General features: G+C 36.5%; 2 protein-coding genes across 2 annotated transcripts in view; both read left to right on the forward strand.

Annotated features, from left to right (window-relative positions):
• The first annotated feature begins 13,344 nt into the window (after window positions 1-13,344).
• LOC107660145 (DPH3 homolog) lies at window positions 13,345-14,988 on the forward strand. The gene is made up of 3 exons (XM_016449384.1): window positions 13,345-13,533; window positions 14,013-14,087; window positions 14,703-14,988. The coding sequence occupies exons 1-3, from the start codon at window positions 13,426-13,428 to the stop codon at window positions 14,775-14,777; spliced, it is 258 nt and encodes an 85-aa protein (XP_016304870.1). The 5' UTR covers window positions 13,345-13,425; the 3' UTR covers window positions 14,778-14,988.
• A 4,985-nt stretch (window positions 14,989-19,973) lies between these two features.
• The window catches only part of LOC107660111 (cytoplasmic protein NCK2-like), a 68,628-nt gene continuing 62,101 nt past the window's right edge, over window positions 19,974-26,500 (forward strand). Inside the window, exon 1 of the mRNA XM_016449340.1 lies at window positions 19,974-20,261. The gene's annotated coding sequence lies outside the window, so the exon portion shown is untranslated. The remainder of the gene's footprint in view (window positions 20,262-26,500) is intronic.

Below are 26,500 nucleotides of genomic sequence, written 5' to 3' on the forward strand. Positions count from 1 at the left end.
TGTGTGTGTGTGTGTGTGTGTGCGTGTGTACAGTATATATCCCCCCCCAAAAAAAGCTAAAAAGTCAAAATATAATTTCCAATTAATAAAAATAAGTATGCAACTGTGTACAACATATAGGCTACTATAATTTAAAATGTTGCCAGCAATCTTCACACTAAGGGACAGCAAAGACCTCCTCAAAGAATGCAACCTTTATAAGAATAAGAGAGAAAGGCCAAGAATAAGTTAATAAATTATTATTTTTTAAACAGTGATTACAGTACTGGTATCTTTAATATTGAAATTTAAGTATTTGAATATATTGCAAGCTCACAAAATAATGGTTGTGTGAATATCTCATCTCGTTGTTTTGGATAAGAATAAAACATCAGGTCATATTTAAATCTAGATTTTTTCGCATTGGCCCATGGATACCTCTGTGAACACACTTGACTTGGCCAAAAAAGCGCAAGGGATTAATTTTCGTTTTATTAAAAAGTGTTTACATATTCTACACTCATGGCGCGCACACGCATTATAGGACAGGTCAGATTAAAACCGATTAAACTCCTCTCCTTTCCTCCTCCTGCCTGTCCCTTTGGCCCGCATCACTCACAGCAGAGCAAGCCTGTTCTTGATATGTACATTTCGGAACTGCCGACGACGAGACACATTTTGCTTCATCTGCCTCCAAATTTTTAAGCTACTTTTCCCTAAACTTTTCAGCACCACCGTTTCGCTTTGGTCTGTCCATTTTGAGAGACTAAGAGGAAGGTGGAAGAGAGGTGAAGCGATATTTACATAGGTGGAGCAAGATCCCTTATCACTCCGTCTATATAGTGCTTTGTGATGGGCCGGTCCTTGGCGGAAAAAAGAATAATAATTGTACTGGCCCAAAAGTGTGTCAGCCTTTTTTTAAAGATTACGAAGGCAAACAATTTTTTTTTTTTTGTGGATTGACTTGCACGGGTGAATTGTTCACCACAAAAATAGCAGTGTGAGATAACAAAATAAATAGTCAATTTTGATTTCATGTGTACTTTAAGGCCTATGAGGCCAGAGGCTTACCATGCACACTGGAAGTGAGGGCTTACTCGACTAGGGGCGTTGTGGCTTCTTCAGCCTTAGCGAACGGTGCCTCACTAGCAGACATTTGTAAAGCTCCAGGTTGGGCAAACACATTTGCCAGATTTTATAATCTAGGAATGGAACCGGTCTCATCTAGGGTGCTGAACACTAGTTCCTCGACTTAGATAGCCGGTATGGTGTAGAGCTTGCTTAGCGCTTCCCCTTTTTTTAGGTGAAATATTGCGCTTATTGAGTCCAGTTCAGTTTCTTCTTATGAACCCTGTACTACCCTTCTATCACTTAGCACTTTTTGTGTAGTTGAGTTTCACGGAGGAATCTATTACTTGTAGGATTCCTCGAGTGATCTCTCGTAATAGATATGTAGTGGCTGTCCTGTCCCTAACCAGGACTCAGTGTTTCCCTTAGACGGACAACTGATCCATCTTGTTTCTGTGCTTTGTAGTTCTCCCCTCACGGGAAGCACATCACAGAAACCTTCCCTATTTAGTGCTTCCTTTCAGTGAGTCCATAGGATGTATACCCACATGTTACTTCCCCAGGTTTGGTAGGATGTGGTTTCCATAGCGTTCTTTCTCCACTGGGAAAATAATGCTTCCCAACGTTATCAACCAGGACTTTTCAGCTTTTCATCTGAATTCTTATCTTTGAAAAGAGAAAAGGCTCCAGCTGAGGTGATCTTTGCCTTATAGGGCGGCTTTTCCAGCTGTGAGATGTAAGGTCATAAGTCTTGGGCCTTGGAAGGTTACGAGAAGGAGAGGTGCATTTGGTTGTGACATGCTGGGCTTGTCAACATTTGCGCTCCCATGAACTCGTAACACGGTTCAGTAGTTGTGGCGGTTTGTATAGGGACCCCTAGTGTCGGACTTCGACACAACGTCTCCGTTCCCTACATCAGGGAACGAGGGTTACCATATGTAACTGAGATGTTTTGCTAAACTAACCAGTTTTACCATGGAATTTGTACAAATGTGGTTATACAAATAGTAATCAATACACCAGAAAAACATGGTTACTACGCTTTTACTATAATACAACCATGGTTAATTTTCGTAAAGGTTGTTGGGGTCCCCTTGAAACATTTCTGCTGTGGTCTGTGCTACTTGCAACGCTTTTCGGTATTTGGTTGTGTTGTGAGTATTTGCAGCACAGTGTTGTCAAACTGATGAAAATGTTTTCTTATTTTGCTGGTGCTTTTTCTATTTGCATGTGTGTTCTTAAGTTGCAGCATGTTGAGCTCTCTTGGTCACCGTAGAAATTTGTATTTGAGGACCTTTGTTAACTTGCTAATTTGCTTATTGTTTGTTTGTAATGCCTCTTGTTAACTTTGGTTTAAAAGAATGAGTTAATCCTGGCCTTGCTACACTGTTCAAAGCATATTACATATTCATTGGAGTGCCAGGAGGAGACAGCCGGAACTTTTGAGTTAATTCAAAGGTAATGGTTGATTTCTAACAATTTCAGTACCTGCATTTTACATATGTAGATATGTTATATCAGAAGATATATTTTATATCAGTAGATATGTTTTATATATGTTGAGACCTTTAACATGACGTTTCTGAACTCAAGAAGACATAGATTTCTTTAGGGTGAATGATTTAGATCTCTCCCTGTTTAACACTAGCAAGCTAAGGAGTTAAATCAGGTGTTTTAATTAGTGGGACATCTAACATTTTCTGGGAGGTGGGTCCACAGGACTGGAGTTGAGAAACACTGCTCTAACATATGGTCAGATTTCAAAAACATGGTTACATGCCTCAAAAGCTAAAACCGATGTGAATTACATATTGTCTGTTTCCTGACCCTTTAGGCGGTCTGTATTAATCCAGAGAGAGGAACAAAGTTGAAAGGAAAAGTGCCATTGAAAACGACAGGGCAAATGGTACAGAACAAACAAGTTGAAGTGAACCCACATATTGCCACTCTTCTTTGCAAAGTGAAGGATTTTCAGTGGAATTTCTGAAATGTAAGAAGTACACACACACACACACAAACACCAAGATCATCCCTCTGACTGTATCTGTATGTTTTGTAATATGTTTTGTAATCTAATGTATTGTCCTCTTTGTTCTTTTTAATATTTAGCCATTCTTTGATGGAACAGCATCTGGAGCTGAACTGTTCTCATTTTTTTCATCAGAAGTTTTTTTAACTCACTTTGGGGCCTTGCTGTTTGGCCATGCTGAACTGTTCATGAAGTGGTGAAAATTCATCTTTGTGGTTTTTAGAACCGTTTTATTGATCATGTTAGTTAACTTGTAGTTTTACATTTATTCACCGTAATATATATTTCAAGTAATTTTAAAATATTTAATTTCATTCAAAATAATACTAAATACACTGTTTTATGACATTTCCTTCATGCAAATTTGAAAGTTACATATTAAATTAATTTTTAAATTAAGATTAAAATTATTATTTTTGTTTTGTTTTATTAAATAATAGGTGAATTATGCATTATACAACACTTTATGCAGTTAAACATTGTTTAAAGCTTATGGAGTTAATGATTAGTTTAAATTTAAAATTCAGCTGCCAGTCGTTAATATTCACTGAAGTAGTTTACTGTAAAAAAAAAAATATACAGCAGGTTTAAAAATAGCTATTTAGGCTACTGTAATCAGGAAATACAGGAAAATGCTGTACATTAAATTACAGCAACGCTGCTGTATAAATTACAGTAACTGGCTGGCAACCCTGCTGCAAGTATTTTGCTTTAAAATTTAAAGGTAATTTTTTACATTGATGGGGTCAACCTTACATACTGACTCTAACAGACATCATGGATTACTTAAAGCATGTTTCCCAACCGGGGTGCCGTCTGTCGAGAGCACGGGTGCCGTGTAAAAAATCTTTTTAATATTTTTAAATGGCTAAAATTTTCAAAAAAGCATCTATTATATAATATCCATTTCTGATGTCGCCAATAATTAGAGATGCACTGAAATTCCGGCTGCCGAAAATTAGGTTTCACTTTCACATGGTGTGATGCTCTGTGTATTATCCCGCTCTATGCGTGTGCGCTCTGCACTCATATACCGTTCGTGCTCATCGGAACAACAAAGTCCACTCAAAAATCGAGCCGACAGGAAACATCTATGTAGTATTGTTTCTGTTTGCATTATAGCCCTACTGTGCTGTAACATGGTGTGGTATATTATAGGCAACTCTGGTAACTGCTGCCCTCTCATGAATATTCATTGATCTGCTAACCGCTATGTTATGCTCACGTGTTCTGATAATAATAGCTTTCTAGGACTAAACATTATTTGGATAATTGGTAAAAAATGTGCTATCATTACTAATTTCTTTATTTGTTCTTATTTTATTACTGGCTGCTTTCTTGTCATTTTTTATTTAATTCAGAGTTTGAAATCAAGCTATCTCGTGCTACTGCAACAAAATTACCCCTGTAAAATCAAATATACACTGAGTGAGCAATAATTTGTGAGATAGCTAGTTATAATGGTAATTAAACAATGTTTACATATGAATAAAAGCCTACATTAAAATATGTCATAAATTGGTCTCTTCATTAGAAATTAGATTGCCACCATTGATGGACAAAAAAATGTAATAATATTAAAAATATCTGTATCAGTATATTCTGCAGTTCTTCTCTGCTTTACTGACTTTTCAAAGTATCATATCGAAGTTAGAAATTCAAGTATTGTGACAAAAATAATTTTGTAGGGTGCCACAAATTTGTTAAAATTCCCAAACGGTGCCACGACTAAAAAAAGGTTGGGAAACACTGACTTAAAGAACTATGTTAATTTAGTACTGATGCTTAATTGTTAACAAGGGCACATGACAGAATTAAAAGGTCAATGGTCAAAACTACATGAAGCATGTGAAAAATATTATACACTCATTGAAAGATTTAAGAAGGTTTATAATGATGAATGCAAGGTCAGTGATGAGACTTTTATTTGCATTGAAACTTGTTTGTTGTTGTGTAAAAGGTTTTTACCACAGTAGTATTAACAAATTTGCTCTCATTTCTCGGAAAAACTTTTTCGAAAGTAGAATTAAGTGACCATAAATGATTCTCTACTTTTACATTTGTGTTTGTGACTTGCTAGATCTATAAAGTGCAGTGGTGCCATAACATTGGTTGATGCACAAAGACAAGCTTGTGTTCATTACTTGTGCATATTACCTTAAAGTGTTTTTAAATTGAAAAAAAAATTAAATTTAAGATTCTCAAGCATTGCGTTTGTAGTTAATAGCATTTAGTTAAATAAGTATTTAACCAAGTGTTTGAAGTTTTCCCAGGTCTTAATTCACAAACAAATTCCTGCTGACGCCAGTTATGCATTTATTTCAGAATGTCATCTTACTCTTTTAACCTTAAACAACACTCCTCTGTGTTTGTGCTCTCTATACACAGAAGCTCTGTGACTTATTCAGCAAAACCTTCTATCCCAGGCGCAGAAAATTAGTGTAACACATTTGCAGAATGTGAAAAAGATCCCTTTTGAGGATCTGTTTCTCTCCTTGTTGCCACAGAAAATATGTGTTTTGTATATTATTTAATTTTAGAATGGAAATTGCTAAATAAATTGGAACAAATTATGATACTCTGAATAAAAAAATGAAACTATCTTTATAGAGTTTTTCACCCATCTGTGTCTTCCCGTTATCTTCATTATGTACTGATGAGTTTGGATAAATCTAAGACAGTAACCCAGCAGATCAACATGTTTCTAAAGAGAATTTTAGTGTTTGAGTTTTGTCATTCTAAAACCCTCCAGTAATGTTAAAATATTGAAAGTAATTGAACTCTATCATCAGCCCAATCTCAAGAGAAAATGTTATTGTTTTATGAGGTGGCAGTTTCATATGAATTTGTGTTACTTGATTTGTATGAAAACATTCAAACGTATGAATGAGATTGAACAAATTCATACAAATTAGACACCAAAAATTGCCATGAGAGTGTGATACCATCGTAACTTTTTCTATCAGCAGTCCACATTAGCGACATTCTCCACTTATCCAGATAGATGTATTAGAGGGAGTGGAAGGGGGTTTATATGATGTCGACCTGTGAATGCAGATACGGTGGCTAGACTGCATTTACATTACACAGATATCCAATTAATACTGATAGGATAACGTTCTGATAGGGCTAGTTTTGAGTAGCAATTGGGTGGGTTTTGTTGTGAAAACCTGGCAACCCTGGGTCAAAGGTTTCTATTTACTATGTGTTTTTGCTGTGTTGAGTGATATAGCAAATCATAGACATATTTGTTGATTTCTTGAACGCAAAGGACAGTCAGAGGTGTTTAAGTAGTCTGAATCCATTCACAGCTCAAAACGCCGGACTTCAGGGGGGTATTGCAGAAAGCAGGTTATGTGACATATGTATGTTTAAAGGTAAGTAAGCGGATAAACTCAGCTTTTGGTTCCAAAAATGGAGGCTCAGGTAGGGCTGCACAATTAATCGAATTTGATTGTCATGAGTATCTTGTAAGTAAAGCCGGTTCTGTAATCAGTAGTAAATCTCCATCACGTGCTTTCAGATGGAGCAGCACTTACAACACAGAGCCGTAGTTCACTGACAAGCTACTCAAAATCGTGTTCATAATCGTAGACGATTTAATCGCATGGTTATGAAATCATTCTGCGATTATGAAAGCTGTTTGCGTAGCTTCTCAGTGAACTATGGCTCTGTGTAGTAAATGCTGTTCCATCTGAAAGCACGTGAAAATACCACATTTAAAAACATGTTTTGACTCCAAACTCACTTCATAAAGTCAGTTGAGTGTTTGAAGTAAATCCTTCTGTGAAATGATTCTTACACAGAATAAGGCAGACAACATATGTCATAGTATTCTTAGCAGTGATAAAGGTTATGTCGATTAGCATTGCATTATTATATACTTTATTATAATAAACATTATAATAAGATGAACTCAGATAAAACATATATTGTCATGTGTTTATTAGTCACGTTGAATTAATGAAAGCAGTTACATCTTCTGTTTATTCAGCAACAGCTACTGGGATTTCCTGGAGTTCTTCTGTGGGGCATATTTGGAGTTTCCAAGCGAGCTGTACCGTTACCAAAATGTGACGTGTAAACCCTGCTGATCACTGATTAGCCGGAGATAATCGTCACTACCTGCGTCATTGAACTTGCTACACAAGACACTAGATTAAAACAACACAGCCAGTGAGGATCGAATGCAACTTTTTTTGAATGAACACAACATTTTCGAACGAGCGCACCTTTTTTTAAACAACAAAATAAGGACTGTTTCGTGGTCTGTTGAGGAAGTACAGACGTTCCTCTCATTGATAGCCAAGGACCGGATCCAGCGAGAGCTTGATGGGATGACACGGAATGAAAAAGTTTTTCAGGAGATCGCGGCAGTAGATAACTATATAGGCAACTATAACGACATGTCTATAATCCCGCCCACTCTAAAGCAGCACTAAACTGCAGTGGAAACGCAAACTGAGACGAGCCGTACCGTACTGTGCCGTGCCGAGCCATACCATGCAGTGGAAAAGTGCTATTAAATAAACAGGCAAATGAAGGACTAATCACAAGACACAGGTGAACTAACTAAAGTAATCAAGGGGAAACTAGGTCAGCAGAAGTTAGACAGAGGAACAGAAACACAAAAGTCCATAACTGTGACAGCGCGAACTTGCGCCGTAACGGTACAACAAAGGGTGGGAAGGAGTGGGACTTAGGAGGAGGACAAAAGAGTGGGGTTGGGATGTAACAGGGGACGGCAAAAGGACGGCAGAAAGGCAGGCAGACGACCAGGGTGGTGACGATGGAGGGAGGAGCCACAAAGAAATCAGGAGGAGCCAGGGCGGATCAGATGGATGGAGGTGCCAGGGAGCAGACAGGAGGGAGCAGGAGCAGGAGGAGCCAGGCGAGACCCAGACAGCAGCCATGAATGCGGCCCAAAGTGGAGCCAATGGAGGGAGAAGCCATGGTGGAGGAAAGGCTGACGACTCCAGGGGGCTGACTGACAGTGGTGGAACAGGTGGGAGAGGAGCCCAGGGCAGAGACGGAGAGCCGCAGAGCCAGGGCGACGTGGAGGATCCGGAGGCAGATGGCTCAGGCGACCGAGGCGTAGGCGGGGATTTGGAAGGCCGCGGTGGAGTCGGAGTGACATAGGACCAAGGTGGAGCTATAGGGAGGGAGGAGCCCAATGGAGCCAGAGGGACAGAGGGATGAGGCGAAGCCGGAGGAGTGTAGTCTCGAGGCAATGGCAGGTCAATGACCGACTAAGGCGGAGCTGAAGGGACGAGGGAGCCCGGTGGAGCTGGTGGACTGACGGGCCACGGCGGAGAGGAGGGAGCTAGTAGCAATGGTGGAGCCACTGGGTCGACGGGCCGAGGCGGAGTCTGGGACTCAAAGCCTGGAGGCAGAGACAAGGGATTGAGGGACTGGTAGGATACAGAGGGGTAGAAGATGACAGCCGACTGATGAGAGGAGGTGGGAGAGGTAGGCTGGGTGGGGATTCATGACAGACAGCAGATTCTTGGATGGTGTGTGCTGCCCACACACACCAGATCACGACTCCCAACACCGGGAGCGCGGTGGACAGGTGAACGACCTCCGTGGTCATCACAGAAGCCTGTTCGATAGTTCAGAAACGTTCAGGGATGGACGTTGCCGTCTCGGGAGGAGCAATGGTGGTGTGTGCAGCCCACCAGTGGCGGCTGGTCAATAGGGGGCGCAGTATTATTATATGCACAATATTAAAATAGATAAATAATAGTGTCCCTTCTTCAATTGGACATACATTTAGTCATGTCTGACAACTTGACAAATATGTTGTCAATACCATTTTAGTAGATTGCCATTTTGCATACGTATTATATTGGGCTTTATTAAATTTTATGAAAATATAATGAATTTATATGCAATTTTTTACTAGAAGTCAATTTATTGAACAATTTTCACAGTCTTTAAACTGAGATCTTGAAGGATTTGATATCCTGTGGCTCCCTCGTGTGTACAACATTAGTATTATGGCTTTCATATGATAAAACAGCGCTGCTTTTTTCCCACATATGCACGACCGGAAGGAGCGGAAACGGTCACACTGTGCCATAATAAAAGCTCCGCTGCTTTCGAGCCATGTGTCGCGCTCGTTCAGCGGCCTTGTTTCACTTCGACGGCTTTCAGTCTCACCCTGCTTCAATCTACTACGTTAATAAATCATTAGCTCATCCATGAACATGATTTTTGCCCGAGTCCCGTCGGATTGCATCGGCTGTGGGGATGAAGACGACAACTCCCATGATTCCACACTCAGTCACGGCGTCATCAAACTACGCCTTTGTCTCTTTGTTTATTTTGAATACGCGCCCTCTAGTGGCGAAAATTACATATTGTGCCTTTAATACACCCACGTTAAACTCAAATTCGTGGTATCTTATTTCATGCTTTAACAGTTTAATTTACAACTTCCATTTTTTAGCTAAGCAGTAATGATACATTATGTCACTTTTTAAATGGTTATTTAACAATTGCATTCAGTCCTGCTGCCTGCATTAACAGTGTGATTCTGTTTGTTTGCGCCCGAAATCTCTGATGCCACAGCAAAAATGGCTGCCCACTGGGTGTGTGTTCACGGTGCGTGCTTGTGTGTACTACTCACTGCTGTGTGTGTGCACTCAGATGGGTGAAATACAGAGCACAAATTCCGAGTATGGGTCACCATACTTGGCCTCACGTCACATCCTTTAACAATGCATTGGCGCAAAAACGCACACCTTTTGGTCCAATTTCGCAGCATGATTTCTCGACTGCCACAAATACTGCCCTAACAAAATACTGATTGTGTGCACTTTTTACTTGTACCAATATTTTAAACTGGTCGTTGAACTTAGCTTTATTGCATGGTAAAAAATAAAAATCATTACCTTACCAAAGCACTGACAAAACCCATTGATCTAATGGTGTTGTTAAGCATTCCAAATGCAAATTTTGCATGCAACAATCTGGCAGCAGTTGATAGCGCTCTGATCCAATGGCAAACAGGTATCGTCAGATTGACAGTAGGCTACTCTAGCCCAATGATGTTGGAGGATCCAGTGGAGGCGGCAATCATATTTCAGGGTGGCCGTGCCACTCTTTGGCCCAATCTCAATTCTATTTTATATCCCTTCCCCTACCCCATACATATGCCTACCCCTTCCCCTTGCCCCGCCCCCTTGAAACAGAGTGTCAAGGGATAGGGCTGAAAATATTCCCGTAAGAAATGGGACACCACTACTACACCGTTACACGTCATCATACATCGTCGCTAGCTCCTATGTCAAAGAAAATGTGCAGATGTTTATCACAAACTTCCACGTATTCATGTATTTATGTATGTAAAAACAATGCATTGATCAGACGTGCGTTAAAAGATAAGTTACCTGCCACCGGACTAGTATTTATGTTGTCAAATCAGCGGGTAAAATATGTTGTGGAATTATCATGCAGTCAATAACATTAGCAAACTTTTATCATAGCTATTTTTTGCAAATGTTTCTAGAACATAACCGTATATATGAACACAAGATTGAATGGAACAAAAAACAAATGATTATTTGTTATAAAAATCCTTATATACGCCAAAAATACTTACATTTATAGGTCTCTCTGCTTGCTTGGGCAGCCATATTGCCGTATGCTGGGAAATTTATCATACCCCTTCGTTTGAAGTGAGGTCCTGAAAAATCTTCGTTTGAAGGGCTATCTGGCCACTCCCCCTACTCCTAGCCCTACCCCTCCAGCCAAAAGGCATCCCTACCCCTTCACGTGAATGCGTGAATTGAAGGGGAAGGGGTAGAATTGGGATTGGGCCTTTATCACAACCCTTCTCAAATTTTATTCAAGTACTTGTGCTCATTGGCACCCCCTCCTGCTGGTGGCGCCCTAAGCGACCGCCTAGTTTGCCTATGCCTAGAAATGGGCCTGTGTCCAGGAGTAAGTTCAGTAAACTCAGAGTAGTCTATATGTTCACGGTTAACACACAAGACATTCTCAACAGAGCAACAATTTTTTTTATTTAGAATTTTTTTATTCTGAAAATCATTGTATTTTTGAACATGTTTGTCTGTTTCTTTCTTTGCATGACTCTTTCCAACTACATGCACGGTTTGAGCTGTAACAGTGGTGAATATGGTAAGGTAGATCACATGACAGCAATTTTTGTAGTATTCTGTGCCGTAATAAAGGCTATGTCGATTAGCATTGCATTACTTTATTCTTATTAAAATACCCGAGATGTCTAGAAGAACACAGATAAACCATATATTGTCACAATTGTATGTTCATTGTCTTCAAGTTTCATCAATCAAAATGCCTCTATCTGTTTTATTCAGGTACAGGGATAGCATGATATCTTTGTCCGTATAAGGGATTTCCTGGAATGTCATTATGCCTATATAAGTTTTATGACTTCTATAGGTCTCACTTGTGGACTTTCTGCACGAGGGTGCTCTCAGGCTCTCAGGAGTATGAATGAAACATATCACGTGTGTACTCACTAATGCTCACAACACCCAATTTTGGGGGGGGGGGCACAAGTTTTTCCCAGATAGAGAAGTGTACAGGAGTTTATTTTTCTGTCAGTGGATGCATAAGATTTACTGACAAAAGTTAAGAAATTACTCTCACAGATTTTTTTATATAATAATATAATATGTATTCTTAAATATTCATTTTTTATATTATAGTGAAATAGTGTCATTACAATAGTCATATTTCTTATTTTGTCATAATTATTATTATTTATATTGATATATAAAAAAACAACACTTTGGCCAAATTATGCAACCCTACAAACAAGCACAACAAAACTGGTGTTCTTTATCAAATATAGCAGTTCATAGACTTATCATAATCTATATCTTATCATAATCTCAGGCAGTTTAGCAAAGATGAATAGGCCAAAATTTACTTTTGGAAAAATAAGTAAAGCTCATTTCAAGTACAGGTAATGTTTAGCTGCATTTATTGCTGCTGTGCAAAGTTTAGTTTTTTTATAAAGGCATTTACTTGTTCACAAAAGTGACACAAGCCAGTGTTAATTTTTTTTTTTTTTTTGACTGAAAGAAGAAAATAAAGCATAAAAATGCTGCACTGTGTCTTAACTTCCCTATAATGCTGCATGTTGTTTGATAATATGCAACTAGTTCTCAGAAAAGGCAATATTAGCGAATATCTATGTATTAATGTCAAATACTTTTCATGGCACTGTAACAAAATCCTTATATATGCCTCATGAAACCAGGTCGTAGGAAAATCTTGTTCTCCTCTTTTATCTCCCCAATAGCCCAAATCTATTTGACCAATTAATGCATTTGCATTGCAAGAATGAACGCTTGTCTCTGACCCTTTACTCCAGTTACGTCATAGACTCACTCAAATGTAAGCTTGAAATCGTAAAATTTAATTAAATACTAAACTAAGTTGAAAACACCGGAGAAGTGAAAACATGTTGCCAAGTATGTAAGTGTTTGATGGCAAAAAATGTGGTTTAGAGTCTTGCGTAGGGTACGAATCAATGCCTTTTATTGTCATTATACACACATACAATTACATTAGAATAGCTTATATCACATAATATACAACAAAACATTCAAGAGTTGAAATGCAAGACTTAGGCTACATTCAAGGTACAAAGATTTACATTCAAGCCTACTAGCGTAATTCTTACTGGATTATGTGCAATGCAGTTTACGGATTACATTTTTATATAATAGTAGCTATGTCGAATAATGAATGAAAAACATGTTAAAAGATTGTGGCTGATATTGCTTACAGTTCATTTCTAACATCTCAAATACAAGACTGAATGCATAATGCATTACAGTGCATTACCTTTACTCAATCTTCTAGCAAACAGTATGTCTTCTGGGTGTTTCTTGCATATAGATTTGCATTCTTTGCACAATATAACTTTAGAAATATTAAGTATGATAATACTAATATGCTATTCCAATATAACCTAACTTAGTGACTCAAATGGAAGCTAATCAAACCAACTCGCGTTGAGAAAGTTAGTTAGGTCTGCATGCCTGTATTTGACTGAATAATAATTGATTGCAGTGTGAATTCCACTTCATCGTTGAAACCCCCCAGTCGCGGTCAACTCTAATGTTACATCAAGAAAGATATTTCATGTAGGCTACTCGAGATGTATGAGACTTGTGCAGCGTAAAGTGAATAGAAATTTGTCTTCACCTGGTGGCTAAATTGTAAACAGCTTTTTGTTGTAATTCGCTAGTTGACAACGTCAAAATTGTGCGCCACATAAGTCACTGGGGGCGCATGTGTTGAATCAGCACCGGCGGCGAGTCCGTTTAACTAGTAGTTGATTTAAAATGACGGTGTTTCACGACGAGGTTGAAATAGAAGATTTTGAATATGATGAAGAAACAGAAACATATTATTTTCCTTGTCCATGTGGTGACAGATTTGCGATAACGAAGGCAAGTTTTGTTTCTCCTGGAACATCAGAATGACAGTCATAACTTGACATTTTCACTTTCTTAAATGTAAACGTGTATATATTTATATGTCATTTATTAAAGAGTTGTATTTGCATTTGTGTAGTCGTTGTAACTTTTACAATGTTGTTATGTTAGCGGGTAAAGTAATGAATACATTTTTTGGAATAGTTAAGAACTACTGCAGAACTAGAAGATATTAACCCAAAAAAAAGAAAGAAACTGACATTTAATTGATCTAATAATATACATCTGTGTATTGACTCAAGAGGTGTCACTTAAAGAACTACTGCAGAACTAGAAGATATTAACCCAAAAAAAAAGAAAGAAACTGACATTTAATTGATCTAATAATATACATCTGTGTATTGACTCAAGAGGTGTCAGGGTATAACTAAGTGGCAAATACTTTTTAGGTGAACGAAATACTATTTTATTAAGGGGAAACTGCTGTTTTTCAGGAGGATCTTGAGAATGGTGAAGAAGTGGCCACCTGTCCGAGTTGCTCACTTATAGTAAAAGTAATCTATGATAAGGTAGGATGTTTAGTATGTTCTGATATGTGTGTATAGACAACATCGTTTGGTTATTTGTTGTTGGTGTTGCACTGCAAAAAAATTAAGGATAATTTAATAAACAATCACATCAGAGTCCTCTTGTTTGATAGCCTTGTTTATAAATTAAAAACCGAAAAATATGTTATATTGTTATCTGGTAACCATTTTGTAATAATATGAGTATTAATGTTCTTGTTTTATTGTAGAAATAATGACCGTCTTGGTCACTCTTTATTGATTTTTCTTGTATAATGATAAAATAATAATAATAATAATAATAATAATAAAGCTTCTTAAATTAATTTAAACATTCACTGAAGTGAATTTGAAAACTTAAGGATTACAGCTAATAAATATTCATAAATTATTGTGGGGGGAAACAGAACAGCTATTTACAATACATGGAAATATAGTCATTTAATTTCTGTGAAAGGGCTTAAAAATACCTTCTTAGAGTATTCTGTTACTGCGACTACTTAAAGATTTCTCATAACATTTGATCTTAGTTGTTTTAAAGGTTCAATTATGAGAAATGTGTTCAAATTCATGTTAGTTTATTTAAAAGCCTAAAATATACACTTTTTGTTGTTGTAGGAGAGGTTTATGTGTGGAGAAGTAATTGAAGCACCAAAAGCATCAGAAAACAAACTGGAGCTGGCCCAGAGTTGAGACAGACATCGACATGATTCTTTCACCTGATCCTTTGCCCTGATAATAGACTTTATGCACACATCTGCCATTTCACAGTTACTCACTACATATGCAGATCTTTTGTGAGAAAAATGATCACATGGACTTGAGACTTTTAGCACCAAGATTTTGCACACAATTTACTATTCTGTTTAAGTTATTTATTCACTCTAAAAAATGCTGGTTTGTTTCAACCCAACTTTGGGTCAAATATGGACTAACCCAGCTGTTGGGTTAAATTTTTAAATTACATTTTTAACCCAAAAGTTGGGTTAGTCCATATTTGACCCAAAGTTGGGTTGAAACAACCCAGCATTTTTTAGAGTGTTAAAAGAAAAAACATGCCATGTTCTCGATAGAAAATACATTTTCAGGAATTGAGAACATCTGGAGTTTGATTATGTTTTAATATTTATAAAGAATTATATACAATAATACTGAAAGACTTCAATGATCTCTTCATTTGTCAGTGGGGTGGTTTTTGGTTCTATGTAATTTGGGTGCTATTCCTGAATTTGTATATTTACAAATAATGTATATCTTTTATACCTTTTTTTCCCCAAGTCTGTCCTTTCAGCCTTTTTTAGAACTAAGCATGACTTAAATCAGTGCATATCTTACAATACCTCATGAGATTCTCCCCATTACCACCCCTTCCCCTCACTGCGGGATAATATTTCAGGATAGCATGCTATGTTTATAAGTAATTTCCAGGCCATGAAAAATATGGAATAGTTTTGCTCGGCTAGCTCAGCACTGAAATCAGCAGATTGCACTCTTTTTTTTGTTTCCAAAATATAGTTGAGGTCATAAGCTTACGTATACCATGTAGAATTTGCGAAATGTTAATAATTTAGACAAAAATAAGAGGGACCATAAATTGCTTGATTTTTTTTTATTTATTTTTTTTTTTATGTGGTACTGCCTCAAATAAATTTTTTACTTAATGGTTGCTTATATAGTCCACAAAATAGTAGCTGAATTTACAAAGAAGAACCAGTTCAAAAGTTTACATGCCTCTGAATGTTAAAATTGGATCAATGACTGTTTGTATGTTTTGCGATAGTTAAATTGCCCACTTTTCTTTAGAAAAATCCTTCACACACCCTTCCCAACAGTGACTGAATGATATTGAGACTCACACACAACTAATACAAAAGGTGCAAGCATTCATTGATGCTCAAGAAGCTTTTGATCATCCAGGCAACAACACACAGTATTAAGAATTGAACACTGGGTCTTTTCTGTAAATTCAATTATTTTGTCTTGTGGTATACAAGTAAACATTTGAAATATATTATTTTAAAAATAGCAGTACTAATAAAAACAACATGCAATTTTTATAATCCCTCTTATTTATTTATTTTTTATTTAAAATATTAAACTCATGTAACCTCAACTTAGGTAAACTTATGACTTGAACAGTATGTATTTAATATTGCCTTTTCAAATTACTTTTGGTGCAATAAAGTAGTTTCTTTTTCTTACTCAAGACGCATTAGAGAAAGTAATGAAAAATCCTTTAAATGCATTTTATTCAAATCTAATAGAATTTAATTCAAAGTAAATAATTTGCAAAAATTGCTTTTGAATTCAACCAAAAACCTATGAATCATGAATTGAACAGTCAACACAATGAAGACACAAAATTCAAGGAACGAACAAAAGAACTCTACCCGTTGATAAAAAGCCATATAATGTTAATATATAAATTTACAACATGTCATCCTGAGCTGCATGACCTCTGAAGCAAATTCTTCAATGTGTACTTCTTGGCATTACTTTTGGACACAAGGGGGTGCTATTTTTCAACCAAAAAAGTAAACATATGTACAGAAGAGTTTTCAAATTGTAGGTTATGTATGACACCCAATACAGAATTTGTATGAATTTGTTTATAATGCAAATGTAAATCCAAATGACTGCAAATCTAGCCTAAATCTAGAACTCAGTAACAAATGGCTTGTAGTTATTATACTTCCCATACACAGGGTTGGGCAAAGATACATCAAATGTATTTTAAAATAAAATACCAAATACCTTAGTTTTAAGTGTATCAAAATAAACTTCAAAATACAGCAGCCACACAAGTATCAAAATAAACTACTGTATTTTAAAAAGACAAAAAAAAAAATACTTTAACAAGGGAGCGTTAAATTTCTTCGTAAACCTTCCATCAACTGGCCTATTTGATAGCAACAGCTTTTCTCTGCCCGAGCCATGCAATAAATCTGGCATCCCTGTAATCTCCCAGATGAAGGTTAGTTTTAAAGTAACCAACAGTTTAATGTTTAACAGTTTGTGAATGGCTCATAATTGTATCTTAATTTAGTTACTTGGTGTTTGGTAACGAAGGGCCTACTTTGCATCAGCAGCACTGACTCAATGACAAACAAGTCATTCATAAGAAGACAACTGATGGCACCTGTATTCATAGCAACTAGTTTCTAACTAATTAATCATTTGATTGTTAATCATAAATATAATAATATATTATGTGTCAGGCAGTCATTCATGCAATGGTATGCAAAATCATGATCCTACTAAACAGCTACTTCAATTAGGGTACAATATTCAGTATATTAAATATATCAAACATTTATTTATCAATCATTGGACACCTATTTGGAAGTTGAAAACAAACATTTCAGCATTACAGCAATTATTAAATGATCAATATGTTTTACATTTTTGATTTTAAATGTAGCCAGAAACGTAATCAGAAAGTAGCAACAGAACTTGTCAAGGAGTATTAACCCAACTCCAACCACTGAATCTATTGAGAGCCATAGAAGTATATATACACTTATAATAAGTGCAACTGCACCAAGCACATCACATTCTATCACTCATTCATCCATGCTTCCTTTTCCACTCCAACGTTCCAATAATTCCTGCCCACTAAAAGCTGCACGGATATACTATATGCTTACCCCGACAGGCCTACCTATGTAAACGATTTAGAAAAAGTTTATATCACTTTATATCATCGCCACGATATGTATTGTCATATCACCCAGCCCTAACATGCAGTGATGCTTTAAACACATTTGACAAGCTAGTTGATAAAAAACAACAACCGATTAACTATTAAAACTGATTGGCTAACGCTATTTTTCCCCTTGTCAGTGACCTTTTTTCTTTCATGTTAACTGATGGCAAATCTGAATGATGCACTATTTTAACTTTAATCAACATGTACAATTGACCATGACATCCTCACCTTATCTCATTACAGAAAAGTCACTCACCCAATGCTGAATGGAGTTGTACAGCTGCAGCTCACGTGATGAATGTTGGGGTTGAGAGGAGGGGGCGTGTCTGGACTAAATCAGCACCCTCATAAAGAGGTTGACCGGCACAAAGTATTTTATGTATTTTGAAAATACAAAAATACTAATCTTAAATGCATTTAAATACAAATTACATTTGATTTTTGCCAAAGGCTTTAAAATACAAAATTGTATTTTGTTTTTCAAATACGTATTTTAAATACTGTACATGGATCTGAAATACTGCCCATCTTCTTCTTGCAATAACTTTTGTAACAGGGTTGAATTGTTGAGCTTTATGAATGCAACAAAACAATTGGCCTATATGTAGAGAGAGAGAGAGAGAGAGAGAGAGAGTTCACTCCAAGGAACATATTTGTAGATTTATTGCTTCAAAAGAATCAACTGAAATTTCATACTCTTTGGAAATGTTTTAAATCTAACCTCTCAAAAGTAACTCCTGACTATCTAAGACAAAAGATGTGTGTCTTTTGCATGGTTGAGCCAAACCTGGACTGCCATGAATTAATCCTTTTAGTGTTTCCATCCGGTATATATTCACAAAGCATAATTTGGCTTTCATTGATTTCCTGTCATCTAAATTTTGCCATTTGGCTTGTCAGTAGTCAACTTTGGCGCGTGTGTGTGTGTGTGAGAGAGAGCAGTTTTCTGTCCTTCAGATGATGTTGAAAGGCCCATCTCTCTGATGACTGTGGCATCCCTCATGAGCCAGCAGTAGGAATGCTGCACTCGGTCAATAGCATTTTAGCTCACTCTGAGCTAAGGATATGGGCTGCCACACACACACACACACACACACACACACACACACACACACACACACACACACACACTTCAGTTCAGAGAGAATCCCTGCATAAAATGAGTTAAGGCCAAGAATGATCATGTTCACACAGACGCCAACAACATGACATAAAACAGATGGTAATGTAAAAGCAAAACACTCATTTCATTAATCATGTGGCCTCTTTCTCTCTAACATTATCTGTGACACATTTACAGTTTTCTCATTCGCTAAGACACATTTATGAACACAACTCAAAATTATTATTATTTTGACAAAAGCTTATTTTTAAAACTGTATAATCTTTCGAACCTTGCTATCAAATGCATACAGACGCACTGAACACTCATTACACACTGAGATTAAAAACAATAGATCATTGCCTTTTACATGAATCATATTTTTAGAACAATGTCTAAGAACTTTGTAATACAATACTTGTGTAATCTACACTGATTGCAGAAATATTCAGGTAAAAAGAGTAGTAAGATTTTTAAAAATTCCTGAACACAGTTTTGGTTTTGTGTTCACAATATTGTTTTAGGAAAATTAAGCCTTTAAAATGTAAATGAACAAACACGTGAATGAAAAGTTTTGTTTTTAAATTATCAAATAGCATACAGAAAGAGAGGAAAAACTGATTCTGTAGTGTAACATGGCATTTATTTTTGAAACAGTATTAAGAATCTCAAAATGGTTGATATAATATGTCATATGATTGCCATGATAACATTCTCACATGCATATTTCTCATATTTCAGTCTTTCAGACCCTCATATTTATTTCAGTTTTAAGCATACATCTGCCACTTTCCATGATTATAACATATCAGGGTCTGTAAAACTCTGTTAGAGTGCACTTAAATTCTTAGTACACTTACAATTCTGTCAATTAAACTGTTAACTAAATCCTAACTTTTTATCAGCTACGCAATATCAGTTATGAAAGTTATTATAAAGTGTAACCCAAGAAAAAGTAGTTTTTATATACTGGGGGTCCCTGGGATGGTTGAGAGTCTGGGTGGGTTCTCATGTTTCCTTTTTTTTTTAGGAAGAAACAAATTGCAAACAATTAAGTTGACAATACATGGCTATCTTGTACATTGCCTTTCGCTTTGAGTCACGAACAGTGCTCTCCCGGGGCAGTCCAGCCCTGGCAGCGGTGACGTCATCGAGCACTGGGTTGAGCAGCAGAGAGAGCGCGAGAGCGCTGCGGTGGAGTTCCTATGGGGTCTGAGAACGAAGCACTGGGAGGACAACGAAAAGCACGCTGAACGGGATTTTCCATCTCTTCTGCATGCACCCACGCCGAGGCTAATCGGGATAAAGGCCGTTTCCATCCGCACCCCTTCGTTTTCCCCAAACTGTCGAGAGGCAACCTGTAAAGGTAAACAACAGCGAGCGCGTAAACTTGGTGCGTGAGCTTTTGTGGCAGCTTCACGGGAGGTGTATTCGGTGTTTCGTGGTTCACTAATAGACGTTTCGAGAGAAAGTCTAACTGAGAAGCGAAAGCCTTTTTAAATCGCTTATAACCCCACATAAGACTCGTGAAGTCACACACAGTGATTTTGTCTTCTAAATGTGCTGCTGGTTAAATACTGAATGAAGCTTTTGTGTGCCCACACCAATACAATAGCAGCGAGGGCAATAAGAATCGAGTCTTCGAATCTTCCTTTGCGAATCAGAGCGCAGAGCTGTTGTTATGGTACCGCAAACAGCTGACTTTTTTTTTAGAATATTGTTATTGTTTGTTTTTCTGTGTCACTGTTATTACTATTATTGTTACTGTTATTATTATTTATTACTATAAAATAAAGTGCATTTTTATAAGGAGCAATTATTTGTAAAAATGTGTCTGATATTAAGTGGACAATACTACGATATTTATTTATTTATTATAACCAGGCAGGCCTAATTATTACGGTACAACAATAAAACAAATACATTATTATAAATATTTCAAAGATATTTTGGCGTAACCTGTTTGGTTATAAAGGTTGCATACATTTTCAGCATGGCCTAAACTATTAAAATTCAATTATGTATTTAGTCTTACAAAACAATGTCATTAAATTGTCAATGTCAAGCTTAAAATAAAAAGAAAAAGCTCTGTTGTCGCTTTCACCATTATTTCAAACCTGTTTGCATTTCTTCTGTGGAACATAAAAGATGACATTGCAAGACCATTGGGGCTCAAACATGTTTGGACCCCAATGACTTTGATTTTATGAAAAAATGTGTTCAACAGAAGAATGCAACACAAGGGTGGGTAAATTATGACTTCTATGTTTGGGTGATTGGCCGTTATGTCTAAAGTCAAACTATTCATGTAAACAACAGTAAGATATTAAAATAATTGACCTCAAACACCATTGTTCCCTGTCGATCATACTGTTGTGTTAATGCTGTTGCCTGCATGGTGTTGTTGTTGTTTAGGGACCAACCAAAAGTTATTGATCAGTAGACCTAACAGTTAAAGTAGAAAAATTTCAATATTGGATTGCAGCATCGGTCCATAATCTCTGTCTGTCTTTCTCTTCAGTGTCTGTCACTCCGCCTTCTACCCTCCTGTAGTATTTCTGTGGAAAGGGAGCATCCCTGGCTCTTTCTGCAGCATTCTAGACAGTGTGCATGCCAGATATAACAGAATTGGACCATTTTCTGAATCCCGTAATTCTCTCATTTGCTAAGAACAGGTCAAGCATAATGAACTGGCACCGTTTCCCTTGGCATTTTCATTTGTGGGCTGCAGTCGATAGTGGAAATCCAGTTGGTTATACATGCATTATGTCAATATCATATGGTGAGTGTGCTAAATTGGTCAGCTAATCTTTTTAGGGGATCAGATTTACCTTCTCTCACACGACATCAGAGTCAGATGCCGTATAGGATACTGCCAGCCCTCTCAAAAAGAGAGATGAGATTTAAGCTGTATTTAAATTCATTCGGATGTGTAAAAATGTCATAGTTTAAAGTGCTTTTTTTTTGTATTTGGATCCCTTAAACAAATGAATTAGGCTCTTAGCAGTATAATTTGCAATGGTACATTTACCCTGTAAAGTCTAACATAAAAATTAATAATCAGAAAAATCAAATTTTTTAAAATGGAACCGTTTATTGAACCTTTAGTCAAAAGGCTTTTATGGCTCATATAGTATGAGAATATGAAGCTCATACTCGTACAACTTTTTATTCAGAGGCCCAAAATACGCAAAAATATGCAGATTGGTGCAGTTGCTGATATTTATATGGCCAAAAACTAAGATGACATTTTGATAGCTTGTAATAATGGTATTGCAGAATGCTTGCCTAAAATGCACCGAAATATCAGTTGTCACTCTATATCTCCCTATAATATGTCTTAATAAGATGATATTTAAATGATTAGTTTTGATCAAAGCTCTGTAGTGTAAAGCTGATTGAGAGATGTACAAATAAACGTTCATCAAAAGCCTGTTGTATCATATTTGATACTCACATTTTAACATGATTTTTCTAAAAAAGTGATGTATGAATAAGCAAGTAGCTAAATATAAATTGCTTCAGTCCAGTAAGAATTTATCTATTTATTGTTTATTTTCACATCAACAATTTACAGAATCAGTTCAGTATACAAGTACACTTTTTTTAATCACCCTTCCACCCCTCACTAGACAGAACACTTACATTTACGTTATTGCAAGGGATTGAGCTGATGTGTAAAATATGAGAGAAAAAATAAATAAATAAAAATAGGTAAATAAATAAATAATAATAATAAATAAATAGGTTAAGGTAAAGAAGGTTTACATTATCACATCAGCATTTTCAGTCAATGTAACATCCAAATTATTCATATATTCAATAAGTTTGCCCCAAGTCTTTTCATACATTGATGTTTTTTTTTTTCAGATTAAACATTATTTTTTTCAACAGGGACATAGGAAGTAAGAATTAATCTTGTAATATTACAACTTTAAGTTATTCTTGCGTTTACTTTATAAAAATCAGTCAAAATCACGATTTTGCAGCAAAAAGACATGAACCACAACCTGAAGGCGGATGTTTTTAGCATTATACTAGAAGGTTTTTTACTTTCTTAAAAAGTTTAATCTATCAATCATATGACAGGAAGCATGTAGTATATTGTGTACAACGAGTTTTTCAGCAGTCTTTTGATCATATTGATAATTTAGATGCCTAAATTTGTGCACTTAGGCTTTATGTGATTTAAATGAACTGAGTCTCAGACCCATATGCACCAATGTAAATACTGAAGTCATCTGTCAGAATCTCCTTCAGTCAAAGGAGTATGTGAAAATGCTCTCCTGATGTGCTTATGGCTGTTTCTTGTCTCTGTAGGGGTCAGCTCTGCCAAAAATAACATCCTCTCTCCAGGTTTGAACTCTGGAATCTTGCCCCATTGGGACTGGAGTTTAATTGCTGATCAGCATTTCAGCGCCTTATTGATCTCAGATTGATCTCAGAGCCTTACTGACCTTATTGAGCAGTTATGATGGTCTGATCCCTGAGAATTTTTGTCCTGGAATTAAATTACTCAGTGCAGTAGAAAATGAATAATATCAAGGCGTTTAGTGTACATTAATAGTGTACTATAAATGTTTTTCTTTACTGGCTTATCCTTTCCCCCCATGCAGCGCAGGAACAGGGAAATTTGCAGCTCAGCGTGGATGATGCATATTTTATTAACAGTCTGGAAAAATGTAGCATCTCAATATTTCATCAGTGCACAGCTTGTCATCGGTGCCAGGAAAAAGTATGAAGCCCTCCAAAAATAGGCTCTGTTAAAAGTTACCATGAGGAGGACAAATTACATGAGTTCCGACTCATTGTTTCTGACAGGGCATTATTAAAACTCTGGATCTCCAGAATAAGCCCCTGCTGAGCTCTGATCTCAGTAAAGACCTTGAGAAAGGTACTAACTTTGGGCACTTTTTGTGCCGCTCAAAATTTTAGACAGCATTAAGGAAACAAAGGAGGAAAGGATTGTTGATGCACTTTTTCTGATCTCATGCTAATGTTAAATTGACGACTGCTTAATGTGGCAGATACATTGTGTGTGTGTTCTGACTTCATGTAATGTGTGCATGATCCTCTGTTCCAACATGACTGGCAGCGCATGTTATAAAGTATGTTATAAAACGGATATTCAAGGCTATTTTGCCTCATTTCCCACTATTTTAAAATATTTATTCAACCCTGCATGGTGTCCAGTGGACGTTGTGCCCCTGAATATGCGCCCAATTACCCATGTGATTAATCCTGCCCTGTAGCAATATTATCTAATGGCAGGGGCTTAAATAAATTTTCTGGTTTTAGTACAAGTTAAGCTCAATTGACAGCATTTGTGGCATGTTGATTACCACAAAAAATATTTTGACTAAACTCTCTGTTTCTTTGGAGGCTACGGCGAGGCACTTACAATGGAAGTAAATGGGACCCTTTTTTGGAGGATTAAACAGCAGAAATGTGAAGCTTATAAATTTACCACTTACATGAATTCTTCTATTAAAACTTGTATGTCATTTTAGGAGTAAAGTTGTATATGACATATGAAATAATAGTCAGATTTTTTTTTAATCATATTTGATATAGGCTTTTTATGGCTCATGTAGTATGACATAAGAGAATATGGAGCTCATATTCAAGGAGTGGGAAAAACATCACAAATGAATTTAGAAGCCCAACCTGAGCAAACATATACAATTTGGTGCAGTTGAGGATATTTATAACATTTTATATTTTTATCTTTATATCTTTAAGATGAAATTCTGATAGCTTGTAAAGTCAATGAGATCTTTATGACAGTATAGCAGACTACTTACACAGAATTCTCTCAGCGAATATCTTACTAAGATGATATTTAAATGCTTGGTTTTATAATCAAAGCTCTCTATTTTTTTATTTTTTTATTGTGGGGTCAAAACATGCAATGCAATGCAATACAATGATTGAGAGATGTACAAATAAATGTTTCTCAAAAGCCTGATGTATCATAATTTTATGCTTACATTTTAACATGATTTTTCTAAAAAACAAACAATCATAATTGTTGTGGTTCTTCAAGCTGCTGCTTAAAAATATCTTAATGTTGGTTAACCAAACCACCACACGTGTTTGTATTTGATGTGAGGAAGTGGTATTATTCTCTACAAATTATAGGATTTATGTGAGATTTTAAATCTCAGCTAGAGACATAGACTACATGTAGTTCCCAGAATCATGGCCACATATACTGTATACTATACTTTTCATATGAAGCCGTCATGATTTTTCCTTTCTCTTTTTAGATTTGTTCCTTTCTCTTTGGCACTGACACTGTTATTGAGTCTTGAACCAACTCTTGAATCTTGATGTCCCATTTATGAGAGCAAGCCTGTCGGTGTCTCCGTTAACTAAATGGCAGTTTATACTATACTGATTTTCAAAGTTGTCTGTTTTGTCATTTGGGTTTGTTTCCCATGAGTTCAAATGGTGTGTGGTGAATCAATTTACAGGAACAACAGTCTATCCAGCCTGTCAACATGCAGTGTGAGCTGAATAAATTGATTGATTAATATAGATATTAATAGAACTGTGTTTGTGTGTGAAATATGGCTACTCGTCATAGCTGTCAGTTTTCCTTGTAATAGCAACTTGGATGACGTGTCTAGTTTAATAGACAAGACATTATCCTGTGGTTTTATTTCATGTAATCTCATGGTGATTACATTTACCATTTCTCATATTTCATAATAAGCTGTTGTAGGAAGAAGACAGACTACTGCAGAGATATGTCTGAGGTCAGAACAGTTACAGTCTCAGCCTGGTGAGAGCCGTTTTTCATTGCATTACTTGTTTAACTTGTCTTTCCATCTCTTACTGCCATATGTTCAGGACATTTACAATGTTGCTTTTTTTGCTTACTTACTTTATTTATTTATTTAATTAGTTAGTTCTGTTTGCCTTCACATTTAAGGCATTTTTTAATGCACCAAATTAAATACAATGTAATAAAAATTCATTATACCAATCATTTAGTATATAACAATGACAAATGTAAAAGAAGTCACGTGAACAAATTGTACCCTCATTGGTCTAAATGTTTGTGCACTGTTAATCAATTAAACCAAACTAGATGTGAAAATACCCTCATTTTGAAAGGTTCATCAATCATCTTTTTCTGTACAGTTTACATGACATCTCATTTTTTATTTTAATGCTCAATTAGGGCTTAAAGGGTTAGTTCACCCAAAAATGAAAATTAGGCTGCGTTTTACTCACCCCCGAGGCATCCTAGGTGTATATGACTTTCTTCTTTCAGACGAATCCAGTCGGAGTTATATGAAAAATTGTCTTTGATCTTTCAAGCTGTTTAATGCCACTCAGCGGGTGTTACATTGCTTCAGTCCAAAAGAACTTAAAAAAATCGCCCATCCATAAAAAAAGTGTCTCACACTGCTCCGGGGGGTGAACAAAGGCCTTCTGTAGTGAATCGATGCGTTTTTGTAAGAAAAATATCCATATTCAAAACGTCTCGGTTACTTGTGTAACCCTCGTTCCCTGAAGGAGGGAACGGAGACGTTACGTCAGTCGTGACTGACGAATTGGGATCTCGCCCGAGAGCCCAATCACCTTCGAGTGTTA

Source organism: Sinocyclocheilus anshuiensis, unplaced genomic scaffold (genome assembly GCF_001515605.1).
Source record: "Sinocyclocheilus anshuiensis isolate Anshui unplaced genomic scaffold, SAMN03320099.WGS_v1.1 scaffold55, whole genome shotgun sequence".
Classification (NCBI taxonomy): Eukaryota; Metazoa; Chordata; class Actinopteri; order Cypriniformes; family Cyprinidae; genus Sinocyclocheilus; species Sinocyclocheilus anshuiensis.

Coding starts and splice junctions, on each gene's coding strand:
- LOC107660145 (XM_016449384.1), top strand. CDS start 13,426: ATGACGGTGTTTCACGACGAGGTTGAAATAGAAGATTTTGAATATGAT. Junction 13,534..14,012: donor ACAGATTTGCGATAACGAAG/GCAAGTTTTGTT, acceptor GCTGTTTTTCAG/GAGGATCTTGAGAATGGTGA. Junction 14,088..14,702: donor TAAAAGTAATCTATGATAAG/GTAGGATGTTTA, acceptor TTGTTGTTGTAG/GAGAGGTTTATGTGTGGAGA.